Source organism: Alexandromys fortis, unplaced genomic scaffold (genome assembly GCF_014885135.2).
Source record: "Alexandromys fortis isolate MF-2015 unplaced genomic scaffold, M_Fortis_MF-2015_v1.1 scaffold_44, whole genome shotgun sequence".
Lineage (NCBI taxonomy): Eukaryota > Metazoa > Chordata > Mammalia > Rodentia > Cricetidae > Alexandromys > Alexandromys fortis.
Genome location: NW_026067921.1, coordinates 5,356,300 through 5,383,293, shown reverse-complemented (window position 1 = coordinate 5,383,293; position 26,994 = coordinate 5,356,300). Strand labels below are relative to the sequence as shown.

The following is a 26,994-nucleotide window of genomic DNA, read 5'->3' as shown; positions in this document are numbered from 1 at the left end:
TTTGTGTGTGTGTGTTTGTTATTTAAATCCATTTTCTTTTTCTTTAATATCTCACTTTTGCCTGTAAAGTCTTTCAGGGAGGCAAGAATTATTTTTTAAATTAAAGGTAGAGAAGGCATTTGAGCCTCCAGGAGAATCTTGTAGCACTGGATGAGACCTATCTCCCTAAGGATACCGCCTTTGATTTCAAGGGTGGGGGTGAAGAGGGATGGCTGCTTTGAAAGAGAACTTGGTATGGATTTCAAAGCAAAGAATAGAGGGGTGCTGTTGAAGAATACTAGTTGAAGATGTGTTACATTTGTTTATGCTGTGGAACATTATTTAATGATACAAAGATGTGCTACATTCTTTTTTTTAAATATTTATTTATTTATTATGCATACAATATTCTGTCTGTGTGTATGTCTGCAGGCCAGAAGAGGGCACCAGACCTCATTACAGATGGTTGTGAGCCACCATGTGGTTGCCGGGAATTGAACTCAGGACCTTTGGAAGAACAGGCAATGCTCTTAACCACTGAGCCATCTCTCCAGCCCCCTGTGCTGCATTCTTTTATGCTGCATTTGTTTAACTCCATGAAGCTGTGATTCTTTGCCTGTCTAAAATATGTGATTGGTCTAAGAAAGAGCTGGACAACCAATAGCAAAGCAGGAGAAAGGATAGGCGGGGCTGGCAGGCACAGAGAATGAATAGGAGGAGAAATCTGGGAAGAGAGGATGGGAGAGAAGAAAAGGAGAGGGGACACCAGGGGGCATCCACCCAGATATGCAGCAAGGCACAGAGTGAAAAGAAAGGTATATAGAATACAGAAGGTGAAAGACCAGAGGCAAAAGCTAGACAGGGTAATTTAAGAAAAGCTGGCTAGAAACACAAGCCAAGCCAAGGCTGGGTGTTTGTAAGTAAGAATACATATTCGTATATTTATTTGGGAGCTGAATGGTAGGCCCCAAAGAGTAAAGAGTAAAAAACAAAACAAAACAAATCAAACAAACTCCAGGGAACTTGGAAAGCTATGACAGGAAGTGAATTGTCTCAACGCCACATGGCCATATCTGGACCAAAGCTGGCAAGACCTAGGATGTCAAGCTAGCCCATCAGGCTGACTTTGGCTGCTCGTCTTGGCTTTGTGGATAATGTGGTTCCTTCCTGTGTCCCCAGGGACCGAATGATCCCTGAAACAAATGCTGCATCAGGACTGAAAGCAAGTTCCTTCCATTTCCACTCTGCTCCGCACCCCTGGAGTGCAGAGACGGGGTTCTCAAGAATAGGGGAGGAGGGCTGGAGATGGCTTAGGCAGTGATGTCACACAAGCACGAAGACCCAAGTCCAGCACTCTGGGGAGAGACACAGTGGACCCCTGGAGCTCACGGCCAGTCAGCCAGGCCAGACTGGTGAGCTCTTTCAAAAAATAAAGCTGGAAAGCAATGGAGGGAGGTCCTCTACGTTGACCTCTGGCCTACACACACACACACACACACACACACACACACCCTATCCTGGAGGGCAGCTAGAACATTCAGAACCACCATCTCTCCTCATCAGAGCCGCCAAGCCTTAGATAACAAACTATATCTAAACTGCTCAGTTTTTCTGGGTGGAAGCAGTGCCTTCCGGCTCCAACTGCTGTTTCCTTTCTAAATGTCAGGGCCCTCTCCCTCTCGTCTGTACTTCCCTTGTGTCCAAATTTCATCAAAGCCACTGGGTCTGTTCCTGTGAGTACCCCTGTCGCTGTTTCCTGGTTTGGCGTATGCATGTGAACGGGTGCTTTGCTGAGATCTGCAAAGAAGTGCTTAAGTCACGAGAACACAGTCTGCTGAGTTTCATTAGGTTAATAGCTGCCAATATTCCCAATACTCCCAGCACCTTACCACCCTAGAAACCCTTTCCCTGGGTCCCCAACTGGCACCAGCTGCAGGGTGACATCCCAGCCTCACTTTTATCCTGTGCCCACCACACATGTCTTAGTGGCCATGGCGTGGCCTGGCTGTGCATGGTGGACCTGGAAGCATGACAAAGGCTTGGCCTTCTGTGCACAGCAAGTGCAGGTGTGTGAGGGCGGCAGGGACAGACAGGCGTTTGTGACCAAGCCACCCTCAGGAAGGACGTGCTGTATTCACACAACAAAGAAAGCCTTTGAAGGAAATTGGACATTTTCTTCCTATCTTTATTCCTTGGGAAGAAAATCGATCCTTCTAACTTGGGATGTGTGAGAGGCTAGAATTTGGGGTGATAGTAGGTCCTTAGCCCCTTCCTAGGGTGAGAGGCTAGGATTTGGGGTGATGCTAGGTCCTTAGCCCCTTTCTAGGGTGATTTGGATGCTGAATTTAAACAGGATATTGCCTTCTGGACCGTTCTCTTTTCTTCTTTCTCCGCCCCCTCCTACCTCTCTTCCTCCCTCTCCTCCTCCCACTTTTCTCCTCCTCCCTCTCTTTTTCTTTCTCTCCCCCTATTACATCTCCTCCCCTCCCTCTCCTCCTCTCTCTCCTTATCCTCTTCCTTCTCTTCTCGTTCTCTTCCTTCTGTTTTTTCTTCCTCTTCCTTCTCCCTATGCTGTTTCTTCTTTTCCCCTTTCTCCTCTTATTCCTCTTTTTCTTCTCTCATCTCAAAGCCAGGCCTTTGTTCACACTCCTAATCACACGCTATATGTTGTTAACACTCTTAATCACACACTGTACCTATTCACACTCCTAATCACACACTGTACTTTGTTCACACTCCTAATCACACAGTATACGTTTGAGCTACTCCCACGGCCCAAAGCAAGCAAGCTTCCTGGAAGTTCTCTGCTTCTCCATTCTCACTGCCCTCTTCCCTTCCTACCACTCACTGCTGCTTTGCAGTTACCCAGAATCCTGTTCTTTTTATACAGGATGCAGGTCAGACTGATGTGTGTGTGATGATGATGATCAGGCTAAGCACAGTGCTTTTCTTCCTGTAATTTATGTTCAGAGTCCCTTTCTGTTTTCTGGAGTGGGGCCCGTCTTTGACCTTTGGTCTCTGTCCTCCCAGAATACTGTAAATTAGATGAGTGTAAAATGTAGTATTTGGGTCTCGTAGGCATTCTCCAAGGTCACTCCTAAACAGTTTATGGGATGGAAAGCAGACAGTACAATAAACACTGAGTGATGCTGTCCATGTGTCCAGTCGGCTGCCAGACCACATGGCGATGAACTTCGGCCTCTCCAACTCAGAACGTGATAGGTAACCAAGGCTCTCAAGCTGGACTGGGTCCTTCAGCTAGAATAAAGTCCATTTACCCGTGAACTGGGTGATCTAAGGGACTCACATTTGGAGACTGTAAGAACTAAGTCAGAACCTCCCCCTGCAAAAAATCAGTCAGCCCTTTATATCCGTGGGTTCTGTGTCTGTGCATCCAGCCTTTCCTACCCACGGGTTGTGGAGTTGGTATCTTTGGATTTAACTAATTGTGATCAGAACTATTTTTTAATCTGCCTATATCCTAAGCATGACCAGACCTTCCCCTTGCCATTGTTCCTAACAGCATGCTCTAACGATGTCTGCAGTGTTTGCACTGTAAGATGAGTGTAGAGATGGTTTAAAGTGTGTGGGGGCTGGGGAGATGGCTCAGTAAATAAGGACAGCCTGTTCTGCAAGTGCCAGGACCTGAGTTCTAATCCCCAGCACCCATGTCACAAACCATATGACCGTGCATGACTGTAGCCCCTGCATGGAGTTGGGGAGAAGACAGTCAGATTCTGGGAACTTTCTGGACAGCCAGCTTAGCTGCAGCTCTGGGTTCAGTGAGAGACCCTGTCTCAAAGCAGTATACCACACATATGCCACACACACAAGGGTGTCTATGTGGAAGTGTGGGACAATAATCCTCATGGTCTTTTCCCATTTCTCGCTGCATGCTGTTTCCATCTGCTGAGAGATGAGAAATGTGTGGGTTTTTCTTTGTGGTTTGTTTGTTTGTTTGTTTTCTGTGTAAAGCAAGCATCACATGGGGAGGAAAGATGGTAGCTTGAAGTGGGAGCAACAGCCAATTGGTCTGTCATTGACTGTCTCAGACACGACATGGGGGCATGCTCAGATCTCAGTGCCAGGCTGAGTGTGTCACAGGGAGTGTGCCCTCTATTGCGTCTGGGCAGAGTGGCTTCTCAGGGACCCTGGTGGCAGCTTGACTGGAGGGAAGAAGGGCAGAGATGACAATGGGTGGGGAAGAGCCAGCACTGGGAGGCCTTGGGGTCTCTCCAGCTAGGTGCTAGGGCCTCGTGGGAAGGGCTACCAGAACCTCCAGTGGCCCTGCTTCTCGGGAGGAATCAGGAATCTCAGCATGGGAAAGGCTTTACAGAGAGATGAGACTCAGGAGCACATGCTCCAGTCCTGTTCTCAGTGCCTACTGTGCTACTCAGCGCTCCCATGAAGAGATGAGAGTTGGTGGGTAAAACAAAGTGGGAGGAGACAGTTGGCTACACAAAGCTGTCCCCTCACCTCCACACACACGGCAGAGCCCTGACTCGCCATCATTCTCACACAATAACAACATATTTTAAAAAATTAAGAAATTATTTTAGTCATTGTTCTTTTGCTGTGGAGTGATGCCATGACCAAGGCAATGCTTATGAAAGAAAGCATTTAACTGGGGCCTTGCTTACACTTTCAGAGGTTTCATCGTGGAGGGAAGCATGGCGGCAGGCAGTAGCTGAGAACTATATCCTGATCCCGAGAGAGAGACAGAGAGACGCAGAGAGACAGAGAGACTCTGGCTTGGCATGGACCTTTGAAACTGCAAAGCCCACCCCCTGTGATACACTTCCCTCCAACAACCCACACCTTCTGATTCTACTAATCCTTCTCAAATAGTTCCACTCACTGGTGACCAACCATTCAAATATATGAGCCTGTTGGGGCCACTCTTATTCAAACGACCACAAATATCCGATCAGAAATGGAGGGTTTTGTCATCTCCTCTTGGGATGGCAGAAGTCAAAGGCTGACCAGCATCTTGCTGAATGTCATGACTCACTGAAACCCTGTGTAAAGGAAGCTGACTGGGCAGGTGCTTCAGACGGTAAAGTGTCTGCTGGGTAAGCCCAAGGACCTCAGTTCAATCCTCGGCAGCCATAGACAAAAGCCAGCCTGGTGGAAATGGTTGTAACCCCAGCACTGAGGTGGTTGAGTCAGGTGGATTCCCTGGGATTTGGTGGTCAGCCAGACCCTCAAGCTGGATTGGACTCTTACTAGAAACTGCTCAGCTCAGTGTCTCCTCAGATGCTGGACCCCAGCACTGAAAAGCTACTGGAAAGCAGGATGAGGGCCACCTGTCCCTAAGGGTCTCCTCGTTGTCCCATTTGTCTGACACTATCATTCATCCACCCTCCACCAGAGCCTTCCCTCTGCTCCCCCCTCTGCTGCTCCCTTCTTGGCTCAGGTCTCTCCTCACAGGACTCTTTCTGACTGGCCTGTGAAAGGCAACCACTGCTTGGCACTGGGGAGTCATCTTCACTAAAGGTTGGGGGATACAGTGGTGTGCACTTCCCAAAGCTCGGTAAGGCCTTTGAGATGTGTGTTTCTGGGCGCTAAATTACTTCAGTAGATGGGCCAGCAGCAAACACCTACTTCCGGTTATGGAGGTGCATGCTGAGTGTCTCTGCAGGCCAAACTCCAAGAATAATTTCTCCTCTTCCCAATGTCTCCTCGCCTTGTCCTTCTCTTCCTTTAGCTTCCCTGTTCACCATTCTTCCCCTGGAGCCTCCAAACCTCTCTCTGTTCTCGCGTCCTCTTTCTGGAAGCTCCTTCCTCTTATGCCCAGTGTGGAGAGTGCTGTACCACCCTCTGCCCTCTGCCTGGAAACCACGTCTCTCTCTCCAGACTCGAGGATATTGTCTTCTTTCATTCCACCCCATACTCAGTTCCTGCTATGATAGTCGTTTTTTCTTTTCTTTTCTTTCTTTCTTTCTTTTTTTTTTTGACTCACTGTCTCTCTCCTCCCAGTGGCCTGCCAGGCGCTGGTTCTCTTTCATTCTGCTTTTCTGATACACAGATGTGAACTTTCTGTTCTTACTCCCTCTCTGTCCCTTTAGGCCTGCGCCCATCGTTGGAAGAACATCTACTATGAAACAGACCACATCCTGCCCCATGGATTCTGCTACCTCATCCCGTCCAACCTCCAGGCCAAAGGCAAGGAGCTGATCCCCTGCTACGAAGGTGAGTGAGGATTAGTTTCCCCTGGTGCCCTCCTCACTGGGTGACTTCCACAGCCCCCAGCCTCTCCCTCCACATCACCCCCTTAGCTTTTCCCTGGATTTCCATATGCCAACAGTGAGCAGGGTTGTCTGTCCCCACATTGATTCTGGCATCAAAGCCGTGTCCAGGGAAGAGGCATCTAAACAGGGGACAGTGGTCCAGGCCCTGTCCAGGCCTGCCTACTCCTGGCACAGAGTCCATGGTGCTCTTTACGATGTCCCAGAGGCAAGCTTTAGCCAAGTGGTCCGGTGCTTCCCTGAGGTATCGGCACTGATGGTTTTTTTTATTGGGTCTTGGGAAACTCACTGTCCTTTTCTGGACCCAGTTTTCTTATCACAAATCTCAAGAACTGGTCCACAGTGCCGCTGCAATGTCAGAATGGTCACTGGACTTCCACATGACTCCTGAATGTTCTAGGCTGGGTAAAGGGACAATCCAACATCCATAAAACAATAGTATAACAGAAGTTTGTCGCCCAGCTCCGTCATTCAGTTATCTCGTGACACCCTCCTTCTGACTCTTGTTGAGTGTCCAAGAACCAGACAGTGATACAGCCTTTGGGTCTGAGGAACACATGGTATCAGTCAGCTATCACTGCGTAACAACACGTTTTCATGCCAAACAATAATAAACATGGATTCCCCACACACACACCTCCACTCAGGCTGGGGTCCTCCAGCAGAGCTTGGTGGTCTCTGGCTGCAGGTCTTCTTCAGCTCCATCCTCCATGTTCCCTTCTGAGACCAGTGAGCAACACGGATATGCCGTGAGCGCACAGGGCACACTTGGGGTCTTCTTCAGTGCCCTGCTTAGAACTGCAGATGCTTGGGCAAAACTTGGTCATTCTTTAGCCAGCTGAGTCTGAGCTTTAGGACATTGGGTTCCCATGCACCCATCTTAGCACTTCCTGCATACCAAACCACTCACGGGTCCCAAACACAAACGCATAGAACAGACATAACTTCAGTTTGTGGCCAGAGGCCACCCTTGTAAGCTGAGCCCCAGCTCTGTGCGTAGCTGCACAGTGAGAAACCGACATTTGTGGTCATTTGCCGTGAAGATTCTCAGTCCTTATGCAGAAGTAGCTAACTGACGCCGGGCTCAGTTCAGGAACTCAGGCCTCGTGCTTTCTCGATTCCTGACTCCATGATCAGATGCAGCCAGAGAAGACATTAGCAAGTTTTACTCCCACCTGGCTTTCTCTCTTAAGGACAGATACACATTCTAATTTGTACTTTGGCAAAGAAAACAGTGAGGGGTGGGGCTGGTCTAGGGAGTCCTGGGATGAAGAGCAGCTGCTTAAGACAACTGAGGACTGGACAATGGTTCTGTGTTCTTGGGTCTGTAAAACGAGAGGGTTGGAGATGCTCAGATCTCTCCAGAAGACGACGGGTGAGAGGGGACTAGGCGGGGGTGGGGGCAGGGGGCAGGCCACAGTGAGAGGGGACTAGGCAGGAGGCAGGCCACAGTGAGAGGGGACTAGGCGGGGGGGGGGGAGGGCACAGTGAGAGGGGACTGGGGGGGGCAGGCCTCAGTGAGAGGGCCCTTGCCTGCATTGTTGGTTTTGGAGACCTCCACTTCCCTGTTCTGAGCTCCAAACAAAGCCAACTTGGGCTCCTAAAACAATCACGATTTTCTCTTAATGTGGAAAATCTCAGTGATGCAAGCTCCCTGTTGCAGGTGGGGAATAACATTGTGGTTAAGGACAATGGAAGCATTTAGTGTTTAACAGAACCTTTCAGAAGCTGCCCAGGCCGGCTTGCTAGGCATCCAGGTCCAGAGAGATAAGCGTGGTTGTACAGATAAGCGTGGTTATGCAAGTGGGGGTTTTCACTTGGTGATTCGCGGTGCGGAAGGTGCGTGACTCGGCGTCTGGAACAAAAAGCTCAGAACCCCAATTGCCACAGTCTGACTCCCACCTCCACAGCGTCCTCTCGTTGACTCCTGAAGAGGATTTCAATTCTGTGTCTGCTTTAAGTGGTCAATATTTTTGAGTTCTTAGAGCAGTGCTGGCACATATCTGCGAACATGGAATATGCTGAGCGTATTACATATGGTAACATGCTTGTTAGATGCCAGTGAGCTAGGCACTAAGCAAGGCTCATTAATCACTGTAAGGGGACTGTTTCAGGGATAGAGCCTGGTTAGTTCTCTTAACTCCCGATAGGCATCAGATAGACAAAAGCCGACAGATACAGTCTCAGAAGAGAGGGCAGTAGAGCACAGGAGTAGAACAAGAGAGGGGGAGAGTATGTGAGGAGCGAAAGAGACCCAGTGGGCCTGGGGAGGGGACATGGGAGGGTGATAGTGAGGGAGGGCTCCGAGGAAAGGGTATGAGCACATGCATGAGGGATGGGGAGGCGGCTCAGTGGTTAAAGTACTTGCCGCCCAAGCACGGGGACCAGAGTTTAGGTCCCCAGACGAATGCCAGGTGAATGTGGCACAACACTGGAAGGCAGAGACAAGTGGGGTCCCCACAGGAGCCTGGCTAGTGAGACTAGCTGTGTGGTGAGCTCTGGGTTTGACTGAGAGGCCCTGCATCAGTGAATAAGGCAGAAGGGCACTTGAGGATGATTCCTGACACTAATCTTGGGCCTTGACATGTATGCACACACACACACACATGAAAGATTATGTGTTTGAAAATGCCATAATTAAACTTTTTTTTTTACAATAATTGAAAATTGGATCCAAAACAGCAATCTTCCACTTGCAGGAGAGAACATAGGAAACCCCATGTCTGAACATTGGTGCTGTGTAGGACTGACTTCCTCACCTACACATGTTCTTTTGGGTACTGCTCCCCAGGGGCGTGAGCAGCATCCCAGCTCCAGGAGGCATCAATTCATTGTACGATTATTTCATTGTATGACTGAGGGAATTGAAACCTGCTTAAGGTTTGTGTGACTTACAGTCTGTGTAAGTCAGGAAAGTGAGGGGTGGAGGAAGGCTACTGTAAGTCACGGCAGCCTGCGCAGGGCGGGGGCTGAGAGCGTCCCGTTTCCAGGCTCTTTCTGAACAAGGACAGAATGCAGAGCGGCTGAGGCAGGCTTGCTGGAGGCTAATGAACCACGCTGCCTCCTCCTTGGCAAAGTTAAAGCTCCTGCCTGCTCTGCAGTGGGAGCAGGTGATGGCGTGCCTCCCCTCCTCTTTCGGTTGTTATGGGGGAGCTCACGGGAAAGCTCAGACGACAGGGCTCAGGGGAGCCGACCTGTTGTTCTGTAGTGGTGGTTCCTCGTAGGGCTTCCTGAAGGTCCGCTGTGCAATCTTAGGAAGATGGAAGGTTAGTTTGATAAAGTTCCTGAGGATGGGTCCCCTTTCGAAATGTCTTGACCTTTTTTTTTTCTTTCTTAAAGAATAGAGGTGGTGGCACATGCCTTTAATTCCAGCACTCGGGAGGTAGAGGTGGGTAGATTTCTGAGTTTAAGGCCAGCCTGGTCTACATAATAAGTTCCGGGAGATCCAGTTCTATACAGAGAAACCCTGTCTCAAAAAACCAAATAAATAGACAAATAAATAAAAACAAAAAAGAGAGAGAAACACATTTTATTTTTAAGTGTGTGTGTGTGTGTGCACATGTACACACACGCGTGCATGCAAAGGAGTGAAGGTGCCCATGAAAGCCAGAAGGGGACAAGAGATTCCCTGTGGCTGAATTCGCAGGTGGTTTTGAGTCACCTGAACTGGGTCCTCTGTGATAGCGGTACACACCCTTAACTGCTGAGCTATCTCTCCTGTCCCTTAAGCTTTTGATTTCTTAAAACATAGTGGTCTTGGGTTTGGCAGAGGACGTTTTTCTCATGGCCGCTCAGGTGCTCCCTGTTGGATGGGAGAGGCTACCAAAATATCCTGTTGGGATCAGGAACCGCAGAAGGAACCGGAAATGAGAGAGTAGGCCATCACGTAAGATAAACCCGCAGTGCACCCCTTCAACAACACGTGATGTTTACACTTGCTTCTTAGAAGCATGGTGTCATTGTGCCCCTATGCTGCCTTTGTGGGAATATGAGAGAAGATGAGAACAAAGGAGGGGTGACTGGGGGAGACCCCCAGAAAAATAGAGTGAGCACTGATGAGCTTTAGTGACTGTAGATTCACCAGAAATGTTCCTTTGTAAGCACGTGTCTGTGTGTGAGTCCAGGTGCTCTGGGGGGTCAGAGGTCAGAGGTCAGAGGTATCAGATCCCCCAACTATGTCTCCAGCTACCACACCAGGGTATGTTTAAGCCTCCCAAAACTTAAGTCAGTACATGTGATAGACTTAAATACAGACACTGCCTGTATCTGTTATCCCTGAACTCATCAAGACAAGAAGCCAGAGCTCAGCAGCAGACTGTCAACAACTCATCTTTTTATTGTGATGGGAAAATCTCACAAGTCTGGGGTGACTCCAGAGCAGCCTGGTAAATTTCACGGAGTGTTCACTGCTGGAGAGGCACAGTCAGAGGCAAGCGGGACGCTCAGCTGGCAAAGGCAGTTGCTGCCAGACCCGACCACCTAAGTTTGAGCACCAGGCCCCTCATGGTGGAAGGAGAGAATTGATGCCCGTAAGTTGTCCTTTGACCTCCACATGTGTGCAGTAGCATGTGCACATGCCTCTGCCCCACAAATCATAAGTAAATAAACAAACGAGTAAATATAGTCTGTTTTGTTTTAAAGAAACATAGCTAGTAGCGGCGATGGTGCCAGCTGTGTTTCGGGGTGCGGTGCTACCAAGCATCCCTATGACTGAAAAGTGTCTTTTCCACCTTTCCAATTAGGTGGCTTTGCATGAACTAAGTTTCTGTGTCCTCTCCCGTAAACTGGGGAGATGGTACCTCCTAATAGGGGTCTGAGGTGATGAGAATTTTCTGATTAGCTTTCCAGGCACATAATATTCTCAGAGGGTGATCAGTGGGCACTCCTTTAGTGAACTGACAACTAAGGGCGGAGAGCCGAGTCCTGTTAGAGTGATCTGTGAAGTCAGGCCTCACTGTGAAGCTGGAGCTGGTCTGAGATTCTCTGTCCTCCGGCTCCAGCCTCCCAGGTGCTGGCATTACAGGCATGTGCCACCGTGCCTTGATTATACTTCTGAACTACCTCGGAAGATCTTCCTTGTGCGGTCTGTTGGGTTAGTCCTCTGCCCTAGCTGCTGGAAAGCCTGATGCGGTGTACAAATGTTCTTCAGTTTGTATTTGAAGGGGTCTGAATTGATCACACTGTATTGTGCTTTAATATTGATTTTTAAAGACTTCTCAGAGCAGCTGGCCTTTTATTCCTCATGCGTGTTTCTTAAGGCAGTGGTCATGCCCAGTGAAGGAACCAGACCAAGGCATTCAGTCGTGAAGACAATTGTTTTTCTCCTCTTAATGCTGAAGACCAGGACCCAAGAGGGGAAAAAAATCAATCATGATCCATTTACAAATCAAAAGTGGTTGAGCTTTGGGTGGGGTTTTCTTTTGTTTTAGGAAGGATTGTAGAGGGCTAAGCCCATCCTTTTAAAAATTCAAGAAGAAGCCCCATCCATTTTTATTAAATAATGAGCCCCAGTTTTGCACGGGGCTTTCTGCTTTCCAAAGAGCATTTACGAACATCATCTCAAATAAATATAGTGAATTAAACAAGAGGCTGCTGTTCTGAATCTTGTCCAGTTAAGAGGAGGGTCCTGGGGCTGGACAGATGGCTCTGTTGGTAAAACGCTTGCTGCAGAGGCATGAGAACCCCACTCAATCCCCTAGAATCTATGTTTGAAAAAACAAAGCCGGTTTCAAAATGCACATCTGTATTCCAGCTCTGAAGATCCCTGGTGCTCACTGGCCCGCCAGCCTGGTCTGGAGAGCAACAAGCTCAGTGAGAGTTCTGTCCTGAAGGAGGGGAAGGGTGACTGAGGAAGACCCCTGATGCTAACATCTCGCCTCCACATACATGAGTGCACACACATATGGACATGCACACACACTCAGAGACACACAGACACACACAGAGGCATACATGCAGACAGACACAGACAGATGCAGACACACGCACACACAGAGGCACATACACACATAGACAAAGACGGACACAGACACACACATAGACAGACACAGGCAGACAGACACACATATACAGGTGCAGACACAGACACACACAAAGACAGATGGACACAAACACACAGATAGACACGTACACACACAGACACACACAGGCACACATGCAGACCGACACAGACAACACACACACAAGCACAAACGTAGACATGTACACACAGACACACAGACAGACATAGACACACACAGGCACACACACAGACACATACATGCACACAGAAACACACAGATACATACACATGTACACACACACGTGTGCACACACACATGAGACACGGGACACGAGAAATGGAGAGTAGCTCCACAGGACAGTCACAGGACAGTCAGGCTGAAAGGAGGTCAGAGGTCTCTGAAAGTGGCCCTGGAATTCAAGGATTCTAAGTTTCTTTTTGGAGTCAAGACTTTTTGGGGTAAAATTGGATTCTAAATGTCAAATAAGTTTCCACTCACCATGCAGGTTTACTGTCTAAATTACATCTCTAACATTACAGATGTCCACGTTCTTCAGTCTGTCCTAAAGGTGCCTGTCTGTGTGGCTGAGTGTCTTGAGGAATGTTCTCTGGAAATCCCCAGACTGGAAGTCACCTGACAGTTATTAAGCACCTCTCAGGTGCTGGGAGTTGGGGCAGGCACTTGAATTTGTGATCATACTTAAGATCACATTACTTTGGGATCAGCGTTTTTCTTGTAGTTTTATGAGCCAGAGTCTTGCCACGTAAGCCCTGATTGCCCCGGGACCCACTGTGTAGCGAGGCTCCTGGCTTTGCCTGCTGGGTGCTACAGCTACAGGCGTGTGTCACCCTGTCTGCCTGGGGTCAGGGTTCATAGCCAAGTTGTAGACATGAGAAAACTGAGGTTCAAGGGAAGTGGGTGAAGGCTCAATTAAGGATGTACTGAGCACAGAGAGCCGTCGGCCTTTCTGTGCAGTGTAGGTTTCGCCATGTGGCCCTTTTCCGTTGGCATGCTGGTTTCTTTGTGGCCTGTGGGGGCCTTGAACCATCACAGGGAAAGGTCTCTAATTTTTATGTGACAAAGCTGATGACTCTTCAGGACATCATACTACAAACTTTCAGGATTGCGCTTTGTTTTTTTTTTTATCTTAGAGGTACTCCGGAGGCAAGCCCCACCATTACTGAGTGCAGATAGCCTTATTTACATTTAATTTTGATAGCGCAGCTGTTCACCATTGGTTATTTCATAAGTATGTTTGCTTCAGCCGCAACATTGACTTCTGTTCAGTTCTCAGCGGGAGCTCTCCCTGAAACGTGACTGTCTCATGCCCAGCGAGTGGGAGGAGGCAGAATATTGCTCACTAGACCCTGGGTGGAAGCAACTATTAATGTGTTAAAATTCTGTTTTATTTTATAATTTAAAAAATTGATTTTTAATTGTGTGCCTGTGTGTCAGCAGGTAGGCATGTGCTTGTGGTGGCCAGAAGGGGAGCGTTGGATCCCCTAAAATTGGAAATCTGACTGCAGTTCTCGGCAAGAGCAGTCAGATCATGCTATTAACAGCTAAGCCATCTCTCCAGTTCCTTTCCTTGTAATTTTTATTGTCAAAAATATATATAATAATGAACATGGTAGCCATGTTTGAAGTGTGCCTCAATGCCACTCGCACTGGGCAAACCGTCCCCACTGCCTCTCGCCGGAATGCTTTCGTGGTTCCCATCTGAAACGCCCGAGTCAGCACTAATTCCCCATCCCTTTCTTCCTCAGCCCTGGCAACCACCAGCCTTCCTTCTCTCCCATGAGTTTGCTTACTCTGGCTCCCTCCCACAAGCAGAATCCACTTGCTAGCATCATTTAGTCCAGTAACCTCCAGGTATATTATATGTCGTAGAATGTATCAACATTTCTCTCCACTTCAAGGCAGAATAATATTCCACTGTAGCCATCTACCCCATTTAAACCTTCCTTTGGCAGAACAAGCCTTAAAGGTGGCAGACGGAGGCTGGAGGCCAGCAGCCACCCCCTGCTGACTAAAGCTACTGAGCTGTGAGGCTTTAGGTAAACCGCTGGCTATAAACAATGGCGCCCTGATCTGTATGAATGCAAAAGGTCAAAACTATCAAATGTTCTCAATAGCTCTTTTCTCCTCTTCAAATCCCCTTCTTCCTTAAGTTCTCCAAGCAGTCAGCTTTCAGGAATTGCCAGAGTCGCTTCAGGAACTGTTTAGATAAGTCTCCCCTCTTCCTCTCTAACCTCACTATTTATAGCATTACCCCGAATTTCCCATTTAGATGGAAGTCTGTCATAGTGGAAGCTAGTTTATCTTTCCTTCCTTTTGGGGGAGGTAAATGCTCATTTTATTACTAAAGGCCTGATAACACGGACTCCTAAATTCCTGTCTTATTTTCAGTTACTGAGAAATTTATCACTCCTTGGCGATGTTTGGAAATGATTTAAGCCTGGGAAGCCGTTTTCCTTGACCCCGACTCTTTGTTTCCTGGCTGAGTTAAGAACAAGAGGAAAAAGATTTTGAAATCGGTGAATTAAGAAGACTAATTCTGAGCAGGACATGGCCCCGTGGTTCGTGTGTTTACTGTGCAAGCATGAGCTGACTTCAGATCCCCAGTGCCCACACAAAGACAGGTGTGGGGTGCGTGTGTGTAACCCCAGCGCTGGTATGGGGGACAGAGATAGTCAGCTGGTAGTCTGGGGTTCACTCGGCAGTCATGCTAACCACCTCAGTGAGCTCTGAGCTCATTGAGAGATCCTGTCAGAAAGGGGGAACACGATCAAGGAAGACACATCATGTAAACCTTTGGCTTCCACACGTGAATACACGGGCAGGGGCATCTGCACACACGTGTACACCTACACGCTAGCTTTGCCAAAAGCTAAAATAGAGCTACTGTATGAGTAGGCTGTCCTGTTCCCAGCTATCTACATGAGGGTCTCTAAGTCAGCAGTCCACAGGAACATCTGCATATTCCTCTTCACTGAGGCACTATCCAAAGAGCCAAGATGTAAGACAGACTAGATGCCCATCAAAGGAATACATAAATGTGTATGCTTACAACATATATATACACACACATGTATATTGCAATACATATATATTAGTTGGGCCATTACAAAGTGAAATTCTTTGATTTTACAGAAAATGGATGGAGCCCGAGATCATCATATTGAGTGAAATAAGCCAGACTTATAAAGATGAACAGCATGCTTTCTATCTTATTTGTAGGTTGCCATAGTTAATTTTTGTCAAATTAGCACAAACCTAGACATAGCTAGGAAGAAAGAATCTCAGTTGAGGTATGGCATCTATCAGGTCATCCTGCAGACACGTCTGGGCATTGTCTTGGTTGCTGAGGGATGTGGGAGGGTCCAGCCCATGGTGAGCAGTGCCACCCCTAGGCAGGTGTCCTTGCTCTAGAAGAAAGACCCTGAGCAAGCCGGGGAAGCAGGCCAGTGAGCAGCTGTCTTGCATGACCACGCATCAACTCCTGCCTTGTCCCCGCTCAGCCTCCCTCAATGAGGGACTATCAGCTGTAAGGTGAAATAACCCCTCCTGCTCAGGCTGTTTTAGGCCAGTGTTTGCATCACAGCTTCACACTAGGTTCTAGAATTCTCCGTAGACACACCTGTATACCTATAAGCACTAATTCCTAAATCACTGTTTAATGTTCAGTTACTAAGCCATTTATCATTTCTTCATGACATACCCGTGCACACGTGCACACACGCTCACACATGGTTATATGCATGACTATGTATTATCTGGAAGCATAGGACAGACTGAAGGAAGGAAGGAGCTTAGTTGGGGGAAAGGGAGAAGAGACTGACATGCGGAAATGGGAGGAAGTGAATATGTCAAAGTACACAGTACCCCAAAGCAATTGTCTTTATGAAGCCTCAAATGATGTGTAATTAACACAGACAAAAAAAAGGAGACGACATAATTGGCTTTGGAAAAATTACATTCTGTGTAATAGAAGTGAGATCCTGTGAGGAGTGTGGGCACACCATTGTCCTCTGTGGCTCTAAGTGCTTACCCTAGCATCCAGTTCCACTGGCTTCTAACGTCCACCACAGCTGACTAGCTTCAGGTCGACTGCAGGTATTTGAAGCCTGTGTTTCTCCTCAACTTGGAATGACCTTCTGTTTAGGCAGGGTTTGTGAAACCGGCCCCTGAACCAAGGGAAAACGCTACCACCTTGGAGGGTCGAGCCCAGGACTTGAGGAATGAAAGTGTGTGGCACTAGCCAAGCATCTCAACCCTGCTGCAGCAGCGAGGTCTCCGCCCTGCTTCCAGGTCCCTTTGCTAGGCCCCGTATTTGCTTAGTGGCTTCAGTTTCACTGGGTCAAACAACTGGGCCGATTACAAAGAAGGCAAGCTACTGCCACGGAGCCTGCTTCCCTTCTGTCTTTGAGGTGGTTACATGTTTTTGTTCTGTAGCTGAGAAAGTTCTATGTGGCCACGACTGTGGGAACTGCTGGAGACTAAGCCCAGGACCAGCTAGATGCTGGGTCCAACTGCCTTTGTGTTTGTATACAAAAGGGTCTTCCTGGGAATCGGGGAGACTGAAGGTCACCCCAGCTCCTCCTGGATCCCTCGGATCCCTCTATGGGGCGTGCTCCCTGAACTGCCCAATGAAGGCCGCACCGTGACTCAGGCTTCCTGGGCTTGCTCTGCTTCGGTCAGCCTCATGGCCTTGGCTCTACCCAGCCCACTTCCACAGCTTTGTGCACAAGGTATTTCTCCTACTCAAGACTAGATAAGCAGAATCAGGTATTTAGGTTTTTATTTGAATGAAGATTTTAAGTATTTGACTAGATTAGCATAGCCCTCTGTAAACTAGACCCTTAGTGTCTGTAGATGTTGGTTCTGAATTTGTTTAGGGTAGAAACAGAGTCTCCTTCCCCAGAATGACCTTGAACTTCTGATCCTCCTGCTTCTACCATCAGAGTGCTAAGATCATAGACATTCTGTGCTGAGATCATATGAACCACTGTGCTCAGTTCATGATGGGACCCAGGGCTTTAGCACGCATCGCAATCACTCTGCCAACTGAACTATGTCCTTAGCCCCCACGATGTTGTGCCTTGTTTTGTTTTACTGAAAAGGAGTGGGATGTCTGGGCTTTAGTGGGCGTTCAGGCACCCATGGCTTGATGCTGCTGAGCCCCGAGACAGCTGGGTGCTCAGGGGTTCTGCGGTGCAGCTGCTCACACCCTGCCTCGTAGGTTTTGCTTTGCTCATAGGCCATGAGTGCAGTCTCCACGACTCCCCATTACTGTAGTTTTTGGGAGTGGTTGTCCCATCTGTGGCTGTGGGACTTTAGAAATGTCTAAGCCATTGCTGGTGTGTCCCAGGCCCTCAGCTGTGGAGTAGGGCAGTGTCAGCTCGGAGAAATGGCGGCTGGCCTCCCAGTAGGTACCTCCTGCTACCTGAGGCTGGGGTGCCTCTTCCCTGTAGGACATTAGCCTGGGCCAGGATGGGGCCGACTCCGAAACCTCAGCTCCCACCCTCACAGTTTGGAGGCTGAGGGAGGCATGGCGATGTTTCTTTGTGCACTGTCTTTAGAGTCCCAGCCATAAAGACTCGGAGCTCTTTAAAAGGTGTAACATTTGCACGCCATGGCTGTTGTGCGGGTTTATAAGGCTGAACCGTGTCAGGCGAGATGGTCTCTCTGGACTCTTAAAGTCCGAGTTTCCTTGGTTGTTCCGCGGTCTACAGTTGCAGCCGCAGGGAGGTGCTCAGTCTGTGAAGTGCCTGGCCCGGGAGCATGCCCATAAAAAGCGGATCGTGATTGTCTGGGCTTGTCACCTCAGCATTGGGGAGGTGGGGACTCCGAGTCTCTGAGACTCCTAGTCTAATTGGTCATCCCGGGGTTCAATGAGGGCCGTGGCTCAACCAGCCAGGGTGGGTGGGGCCTCAGGCCTCCGCGTTCTTACCATGCACCTGTGTGGAAACCGCATTTACACAGGAACACACGCATGCTCTCATGCAAGAATTACAGTGGCTTGTTCAGCTTTGATGGTGAAAACCACTTATCAGACATTGTAGGTTTTATAAGTAACTGCTTAAGTTGGGCATTTTGATCGTTTTTTGTTATTGTCCTATTTTTTAAAAAGATGTGTGTGTGTGGTATGTGCGCGCACGTGTGTGTGCAGGTACCAGAGGAGGATGTACAATCCCCAGGAGCTGTAGTTTCAGACAGTTGTGAGCTGCCTAACATGGTTCCTGGGAATTGAACCCAGGTCCTCTGGAAGAGCAGCAAATACTCTTAACTGCTGAGCCATCTCTCCCTCCAGTCCAATGCTGTGCTATTTGAGGCAAGATATATTTTCACTTAGCATCATTTCTGTATCCCGCAATCGACATGGGATTTATTTCTTTGCCCTTATCTTCCGCTCAGCCTCCACTGTGAGATTTTGGGCCGTTTTTGACAGCTGAGGAGTCTTCCTCACAGTGGCAAGGCGGGAGGAACTGTAGCCTCACAGGAGGGAGGAGTAACTCAATTAATGTTGCATTGTAATTTAGCCCGGATTAATGACCACTTCCTGGAAAATGTTGCAGACTCTGTGATGTTTTGTTGGAAACTTAATTTCTCCCTCTATTTCCCTGGGGCCTTGCTCCCCTCCTCCTGTGGCACACTCTCGGAGCTTCAGGAAGCACCATCTGTAGCAATCATAACTTCATTGTTCCTTTGTATTTATTTAGTGTCTTTCAAAAACCTCCATTGCCTTTAATGGTACTAGAGAATCACGCAGAGCCTTGGGGACAGGGTAGGGGGTCACTAGGCTATTAGCTGGGCAGCCCCAGCCTGATAGTCTCCAGGAGCATTATTGCCACAGCACTGGAGCCACTTGAGGGCCCTCTCAGGTCTCCACTTCCTCCTCTCTGCTCCTGAGATGACTTCAGAAAGTCAGGTGACCTCTTGATCTTGCAAAATCACTCACTTTGTAAAACCTCCCTGAGACCGCAGCAGCAGAAGTCTGCGTGTGAGGTGGCTGTGTGACCCTGGGTGATTCTTGCCGGCTCATGCACGGAGAGATATGTGTCTAGGGACAAGAGAATCATGGGAAAGAAGAGAGGCGAAGCCTGAAGCTGGCTAAACAGCCCTCAGGTGGCCTCCCTCTCTTCCCGCGTGGCTTAACAGGAGAACAGCAGCAAAAATGTCCCCTATGCTGAGTGTGCATGTGGTGCACGGTGTGCAAGTGGTGCACGGTGTGCCTGTGGGTGCATATTCAAGCGTGTTTATATGTGTTAGTGCGTGCACATTTGTGCACTCCTGTACATGGAAGGCAGGTCAACCTCGTATACCATCTGCTAGCAGGCATCAAGGGTCAGGTCCTCCCAAGTCCACCTCCCCAGCGCTGGGATTGCACGTGTGCATTTGCTCTACATTTTTGAAAACATGGGTTCTGGGGACTGAACATAGGTCATGCTTACACAGCCAGCATCTTAATCAGTTCAGCTAACTCCCCAGTCCTGGTTCACTTTTGGCCCCAGGATCTCTATGTGCTTCCTGCACACGAGGCAGATGAGGTGTTCGCACACACTAGCCACACACACACACCTCGAGAGTGTGATCACATCACATGCTGGGGCCAGTCCCCTCTTCCTCAGCTCACAGGTGGGGGACTTGCTTCCTTCCGGCTGCCCAGCAGAAAGCAGATTGTCAGGGGCTATACCGAGCGTCTCTCTGGGAGGTTTGACCTCCTTCCAGGGGACTCCACATGGGACTGTCCACAGTGTTCCGTGTCTTAATCCTGTTTTTAGCTCCCTGGCCCTCTAGGGACCTTAGCCCTCTTTGAAGTCAATGGAGTAACCGCCGCCAGCCTCCTGGCTAACGGCTGTGGCTGTCTCTCCTCTTCCTCCCCATGGATGGAGGTGATCCTCGAAGGCACGTGGCAGCCTGGCTCTCCGATGGCTTCAGAGCCTGAACTTTCTTCCTATGCCTCAGCCTGGATGGCATCTCTGGGCCCAGCCCACAGAGGCATGGGGGAAGTGGTCAGTTCTGCACATGCTGGCACACACTCACATGGCTGTGGTCTGCTTTTCTCCCCCTTCCTCCAGAGTATAAGAAGAAGTATGGGGAGGAACATGGCTCCTGCCAGGCCGGGATGTCAGGCTTCTTCACTGAGGTGGGTGTCAGCCACATGGCATTTATTTCTTTTCCATTCTGGGTGTTTGGTCCTTCCCATTTTGTGGTTGGGGGGCCACGGAGATGGGATTTCTGGTGTCCTGGGCAGTTGAGCCCGAGTAAGTAGATTCTGGTGTTTCTACCAGGGGACTTTAAACCTGATGAAGGTCACCTGATGGGCTGGGACTGCTTGGGTATGAGGACCTGGGCTGGCTCGTGGGGAGAGTTCTACAGAGCTGTCATGGTCTGAGCTCTGTGGGAGGAGCTGACAGCGGTTTAAAGATATGTCTGTCACCTGGGGACCACATCACTTCTTAGCGGAGAGACTCAGTTTTACACACACCAGGCTTTCCGTCCCTTGAACTGTGATAACTTAGGCCCTGGAGTGAGCCCATTGAAAGGAACAGAAGGATTTTTTTACTGCCAGGACATTTTCAGCTATTGCTTACTCTATGAAAAATGCATCTCTTTATCTTGTGTGTGTATGCATATGTGTATAGGAAAGTATCCCACGACTTGTGTGTGGTGGTCGGAGAATGACAGGAGAGTGTTCTCTTCTTCCACATGCGTGTTCCAGGATCAAGCTCGGGTAGTCAGACTTTGGGCCACGTGTCTTTACACAGTGAGCCACTGCAGTCCCCAGGGAACTTTTCTCATTTAATGCTCATCTTCTCTAGGGTTCTACATCTTTGTGGCAGGCAGCCACAGACCAGTTACATGCCAACCATAGGGCATCTATAGGCCAGCTCCAGGCCATCCACATGCCATCCACATGCCATCCACAGGCCATCCACAGGCCAGCCACAGGCCATCCACAGGCCATCCACATGCCATCCACAGGTCATCCACATGCCAGCCACAGGCCATCCACAGGCCATCCACATGCCAGCCACAGGCCATCCACAGGCCATCCACATGCCATTTCACTCTTGGTTTTGCAAGTAGCAGTACCATCCATGCCAAAGACCAAAAGTCAGTCCCTTTGCACTGCCAGCTCATCCAAATCCTGTTTAACCCCTAGAACACATCCCAGGTGACTGGTCTTTCATGTCATCATCCCTGGTGACGGCCACGACACTCCTAGAAGAGCCACCAGCCCCACTTGCTGACTCACTGACCCCAGATTGTCTCCCATGATCCTTAATTTTTTGAAAAAATAACATTTTATAAATTATGTGTATATGTATGAGTGTATGTGCATGTGTGTATGTGTGTGTGAGTGCAGTGTCCATAGAGGCTGGAAGAGGGTGTTGGATTCCCTGGGGCTGGAGTCGTGGTTGTGAACTGTCTGACCTGGGTCCTGGGTTCTGATGGAGAACTGCAAGCACTCTTAACTGCTGAGTCACCATTCTAGCCCCTTCTTCCGTTTTTTAAACACTCATGGTCAAATATACATAATATACATTCTCCCGCCTAGCCATTTTAAATCCTACAGATCAGTTCTTAGTGAATTCACAGTGGCATGTAGCTGCAATCTTGTGGAGTTTTTTTTTTTTTCCCCACTCCAGCCCAGGTCCTCTCTTGAGTGGTACCATATGTTCTCTGGCCAGTAGCCCGAGGGAGTTTGCAAAGTGAACCCTGACATTCTGACCCCATGGCCTCCTATTACTTGGAGACAGAGGCCCTGATTCCACACTGCCCAGGACCTGACTCTCAGGACCCTGTGCCTATCCCTCCTAGAGAAGCATGCATGACATTGAGGGGGCAAGAGAGAGCATTCTCTGGTCCCAAGGCTTTCTTTCTAAAGAGTCAGGAGTGGAATTGCCCTGTTAGCAGAGATGCTTCCTAAAGTCAAAGAGAAAGCAGTTTGTAATATAGTAGCTGGTCCAGAGGCAACAAAGAAAAGATACATGGTTTCCTGAGCTGCAATCTCAAACTAGTAAACTCCAGGAGCTTTGCTTCCGACTCTGCCTTCAGCTCACCTCTCCGGTTCACACCAGCACCCTTCCCTGACTCTATAGCAATGTCGTTCAAACTGTGTGGCCCAGGATCTCCATGGATTAGGCCCAACACAAAATATTGCATTTAAAATGTAAAATTTACTTTTGCGATTTTATTCATGACATTTGCACAGCTCTTAAGCATGGAGACCAAGTCTGTTGGGATGTCAGAAGGATGTCCATCTGATCATCAAACAAGCCGTGTGCACTAGTGTTTGTCACACACAGTATGTCCAAAGGCATCTGACAAGTGAATTTGGTATATTCTGTTTTCAGCCTTAAGGATGAGGTATTGGGCTACTCGGAGGGCTGCTTCTAGAATATTCGTAGGTATAGGCTGTCCACAGGCAGAGTTAGGCTTGAGTGATTCAGCGTGGGGTGGTGTGCTGTGGAGATGTTTCCCCATGAGGATAGAAGAGAGGGTCAATTCATGGCAGAAATTAGAATTCATTAAGTTTTCGATTGGGAACTGAGGGACAAGGATTCTGGGGTGGGGAGAGGGGCAGGTGTATCTTTTTGGCCCTATCAGCTTGTAAGTTGGAGAGGAGGGGACATTAGAACTGGGCATTGCCAAGGGTATGGAGGGCAGGGCCATGTAGGCACTGGGCCCAGGCAGCAGTACAAGCTAAGGGTGACCAGAAGGAGGGGTTAATGGGGTCTCCGAGCCCGAGATATTCTCGGTGCCTTGCCATTTGCCTCCTCGGCTCTGCAGATAAGAAGGAACAGAGTGTCCAGAGCACAGGAGAGGGTGGACGGCTCTGGTGGGAAGGCCCTTCTTTCTGCCGCCTAGTTTTCCAACTCCAGCCGCTGTCTCCTGGCTTGCCTGTGCCTCAGCCTCAGCTGTGGTTCCCAGGCTTTGGGCCCTTATAAACAGTAGGTCTTTGAACTCTCCGTCTCCCTCAGTTTGGGAACTGTAGCTGTCTGCAACTGAACAGGAAGTGTAGTTGAAAGGATCCGGCAGGCTCCGTTCCCCTCCTCTGCCCTCCTGTTGACCTCCACACTCTGCCACTGCCGTGAGCTGTAGCTTGCTGGACGTGGCCGTGCTGGGCCTGACCGTTCCCACCCGAGATGTCTGCTTGACGGATGGGTCAGTGTCCCTGAGGTCATCAGTCGTCTCCGAGTTATGGATGCCCTGTGTCCTTGAGGACATTAGCCGGTCTTGTAGACTAGACTATCAGTGGTGACATCCTCCAAGCTTTTAGCAGAGACAAGGAAGGGCCAGCACACTATGGAGATGTCAGGTGACATTCCTACCCTCAGATTTAATGGTAGATGCTGTACTACCCAGTGGCAGGCATACAAAAACAGACAGCTTTTTCCAGGCACATCCAGACAGGCACAACTAGATGACCGTGTACCTGAGGGACATCTTGGGGAAAGGCCCATGCTGTTTATTGAGGGAGCAGATTTAGTCAACTGTGTGTTTTACTTGTGTGTATTTGTGTGTGACATGGGCACTGGCTGTTCCTTCATAACAAAGAGCTTAGGTTGATCATATTTTTCTGACATTTGTGAATAGCACCAAAAAGGACTCAGACACCACTGACAGGGACTAGAAGAGGCCAAAAAAGCAGGCTTGCAGGAAGGCAGTGTCTCCCTTGAATTCGGCCAGGAGGGGCGTAGGTTTGGCTGAGTCTGCCCGTGTGGACTGAGATGAGGGGGAGTGTGTGATGGCTAAGAGAAGAGGGGAGGAAAAGTAGGAGCTTTGTCTTTATACTTTAAATTTTATTGTTATTAGTGTGTGTGTGTATGTATGTATGTACACAACCCATGTGCATATATATACACACGTGTGTGCATGCATCCATAGATGCCAAAGGTCAGCTTCATGTGCTGTTCCTCAGTGGCCATTCGCCTTATTTCTTTGAGTCATCTCTCAGTGAACCTGGAGTTTGCTGACTAGCCTGGCTGACCAGTGAACCCCAGCGAGCTGCCTGTCTCCTCCTCCCCACGCTAACATTCTAGGCGCATGCCACCATGCCTGGATTTTCCTGTGGGTGTTGGGATTGAACCCAGGTCCCTCATTCCTGTGTGACAAGCACTTTACAAACCAGCTAGGCTTCCAGCCAGCTTTTAAGGTTTTTAAGGAAGAGATGACTGTGTTGTATACTTTGTGACACTTGGGAGGGAGCAGGAGATAGTAACTGCATAGTCTTTCTTCAGGAATCCACATCACAAGCAAACAGGGGATCCCTCACGGGGGGGGGGGGGGGGGGGGGGGGCGGGAGGGGCATGGCTTAGAACAATGAGGAGACTGCTACACTGTGTCACACACGCTCTCCAGTGCCAATTGTGTTTGGGCATCGACTACAAATCCCTTTTCAAGCTCGAGGCCAGGAAAAGAGTCTCTCTCTTCTAAGGAAGTCATGGTTTGTCCTTCAGACACCCTGTGAGAAATAGTGCTGTTCTCACACCAGTGTGAGGTGAGCGAGTGGATGGGACGGTGAGTGTGCATTGCACTGGTGTGAGGACAGTGAGTGTGCATTGTGTCACCCTCCTGGCGACTGTGGAAGGGATCTGTCCTAGAGGAAGGAAGGATGAGATGGAGGGAAGAAGGCTTCCTGCCCAGCCCTACCGCCCGAGAGAGGAAGGGACCAGAGAGCCCCAGCCGCTTGTTCTGTGTCCGTTTATTCATACGGATTTGTCATTCAAAACTTTTATAATCTCAGTTAAAGTTCAAGGGTACCCCAAGACTGTCTCTCAGTGCCTAAAGTTTTTGTTTTACCTTATATAGTTATTTTCTTTTTAAAGACTTACTTGAATGTTTGCTTGTGTATGTGCACCATGTGTGTGCATGTTGTATTTTTTTTTAAATTAACTTACAAAAGATTTAGATTTTTTTCTGTTTTTTATTTCTCCATCCATACCTCCCCTATTTTGTGCTCTCCCTCCGCTAGGGACCTTCTTTCCATCTTTAAAATTGTATTTATTTGTCATTTTGTATGTATGTGGACACACGCGTGCACGTATGTGAGTGTGTGTGTACACTCGCGCACAAGCGTGAGCAGGTGTGCCTGCCATCGTACATGCGTGGTGGTCAGAGGACAATCAGTTGTCTTTCCACCCTTGTTTTTGGGACTGGAACTTGGTTGGTCTGGCTTTTGCAGAACCCCCTTTACCAACAGAACCAGGTAACTGGCCAATGTTTTTATTGTGCAGCCTAGGGTACCTTTGAACTCTCTGTGTAGTCAAGGCCGACCTGAAGTCCTGAGCCTCCAGCCTCTATTTCCCAGCTGCTGGGATTACAGGAGTTCACCACAACGCCAGGCTTGATGCCGCCGTGTTCTCTTGAGCACTGGTTCTTGGAATCACGTGATTTAGGAACATGATTGTTCACCATTCAATGTTTTATCTTAGCGTGAAGGTGGTGTGTGTGGGAGGGGTCTATGCAGCCTCATTGGTGCCCAACACAGGGACTTGGTCTGTCACTCACTCTGTCCCCTCGCTTAGGAAGCTCTTCTTTAGTCCTGAAAGTCCTAGCTACGTGGTAGACTCCAGATTGCCCAGGACCTGGTACTGTGTGTGTTGCCGTAAAGCAGCATTGTAAACTCAGTTCTCAAATATTTTACCGTGACTGTGGTTGTCAATGTATCTCCTAATCTCTGTCTCCTTTTGGATTTCTTCCCTTAGGAGCTGGTGATCATGGGTGCCCCGGGCTCATTTTATTGGGCTGGGACAGTCAAGGTGCTGAATCTCACGGACAACACGTACTATAAACTGAATGATGACGTGATTATGAGCAGGCGGTATACCTACCTGGGTGAGTCGCTGGGGGGTCTGTAGGGGACAAGGCGGGCTCAGTGGCCATCATCACCACAAGTCCGTGGATTGTTGCTTTATTAACAGGAAAAAGCATAATTTTGAATGGTGTGTCTGCTTCCTGGTCACAGGTACAAACAGGAAGAATCAGAACTTCCATGATATTGAGCGACATAATGCTGGGCTCACCTCAGAGGCGCTGGGGATTCCTCTTCTTTTTCAATTGTCTAGAAAGAAGATAGGCATAATTTAACTTAGTGGCCACCAGACAAAAATGACCCTGGACTGGGTACTGCAACGTGCATCCATGGTTCTTACTACTCTGGAGGCCACAGACGCAGGAGGAGGTTTTGGAAATCAAAGACATTTAATATTAAGTTTATTCTAGACTTCATAGCAAGGTGGTGTTTCAGAAGAAGGGAGGGGGATAGGAGGAAGGAAACAAAGAAGGAAGGAAGGAGGGAAGTAAGGAAGGAGGGGTGAAGGAAAGGGGGGAAGGAGAGAGGAGGAGGCAGAGAAGGTTCTGGTAGGAGGTCATGCTCATTTAATAACAGAATAAGCTGGGCACGGTGGCCCGCCTGTAATCCTAGCTCTCTGGAGGTAGAGGCAGGAGGTCAGTTTAAGGCAACCTAGCAAGACCCCGTCTCATAAAACAAAAAACAACAAATAAGCAAAACATACACAGAGATGGGCTGCCTTTGCTTCAGTCTGGGCCTTAAAGTGGACTAAAAAAATAAACTAAATTTAGAACAGCTAATAATGACAAAATAATGTCTTTCATGCTTGGTGTATATAAATCAAGCCAAGGGAAACTCTTGACCCCCTTTTTAATAGAGAATTCTGGAAACACCTTGCTGGCAAGGTGTAAGGAGTTGGGGGGAGGTGGCTGCCATGACCGTCTTGCACAAACCCAGTAGC

At 48.8% G+C, this 26,994-nt stretch overlaps 1 protein-coding gene across 1 annotated transcript in view; it reads left to right on the top strand.

Annotated features, from left to right (window-relative positions):
• Itga9 (integrin subunit alpha 9) overlaps positions 1-26,994 on the top strand; it is a 299,993-nt gene that overhangs the window by 23,329 nt on the left and 249,670 nt on the right. The window contains exons 4-6 of the mRNA XM_050141583.1: positions 6,048-6,171; positions 20,311-20,378; positions 25,948-26,077. Of these exons, the coding sequence (XP_049997540.1) occupies positions 6,048-6,171; positions 20,311-20,378; positions 25,948-26,077 (322 nt within the window). The remainder of the gene's footprint in view (positions 1-6,047; positions 6,172-20,310; positions 20,379-25,947; positions 26,078-26,994) is intronic.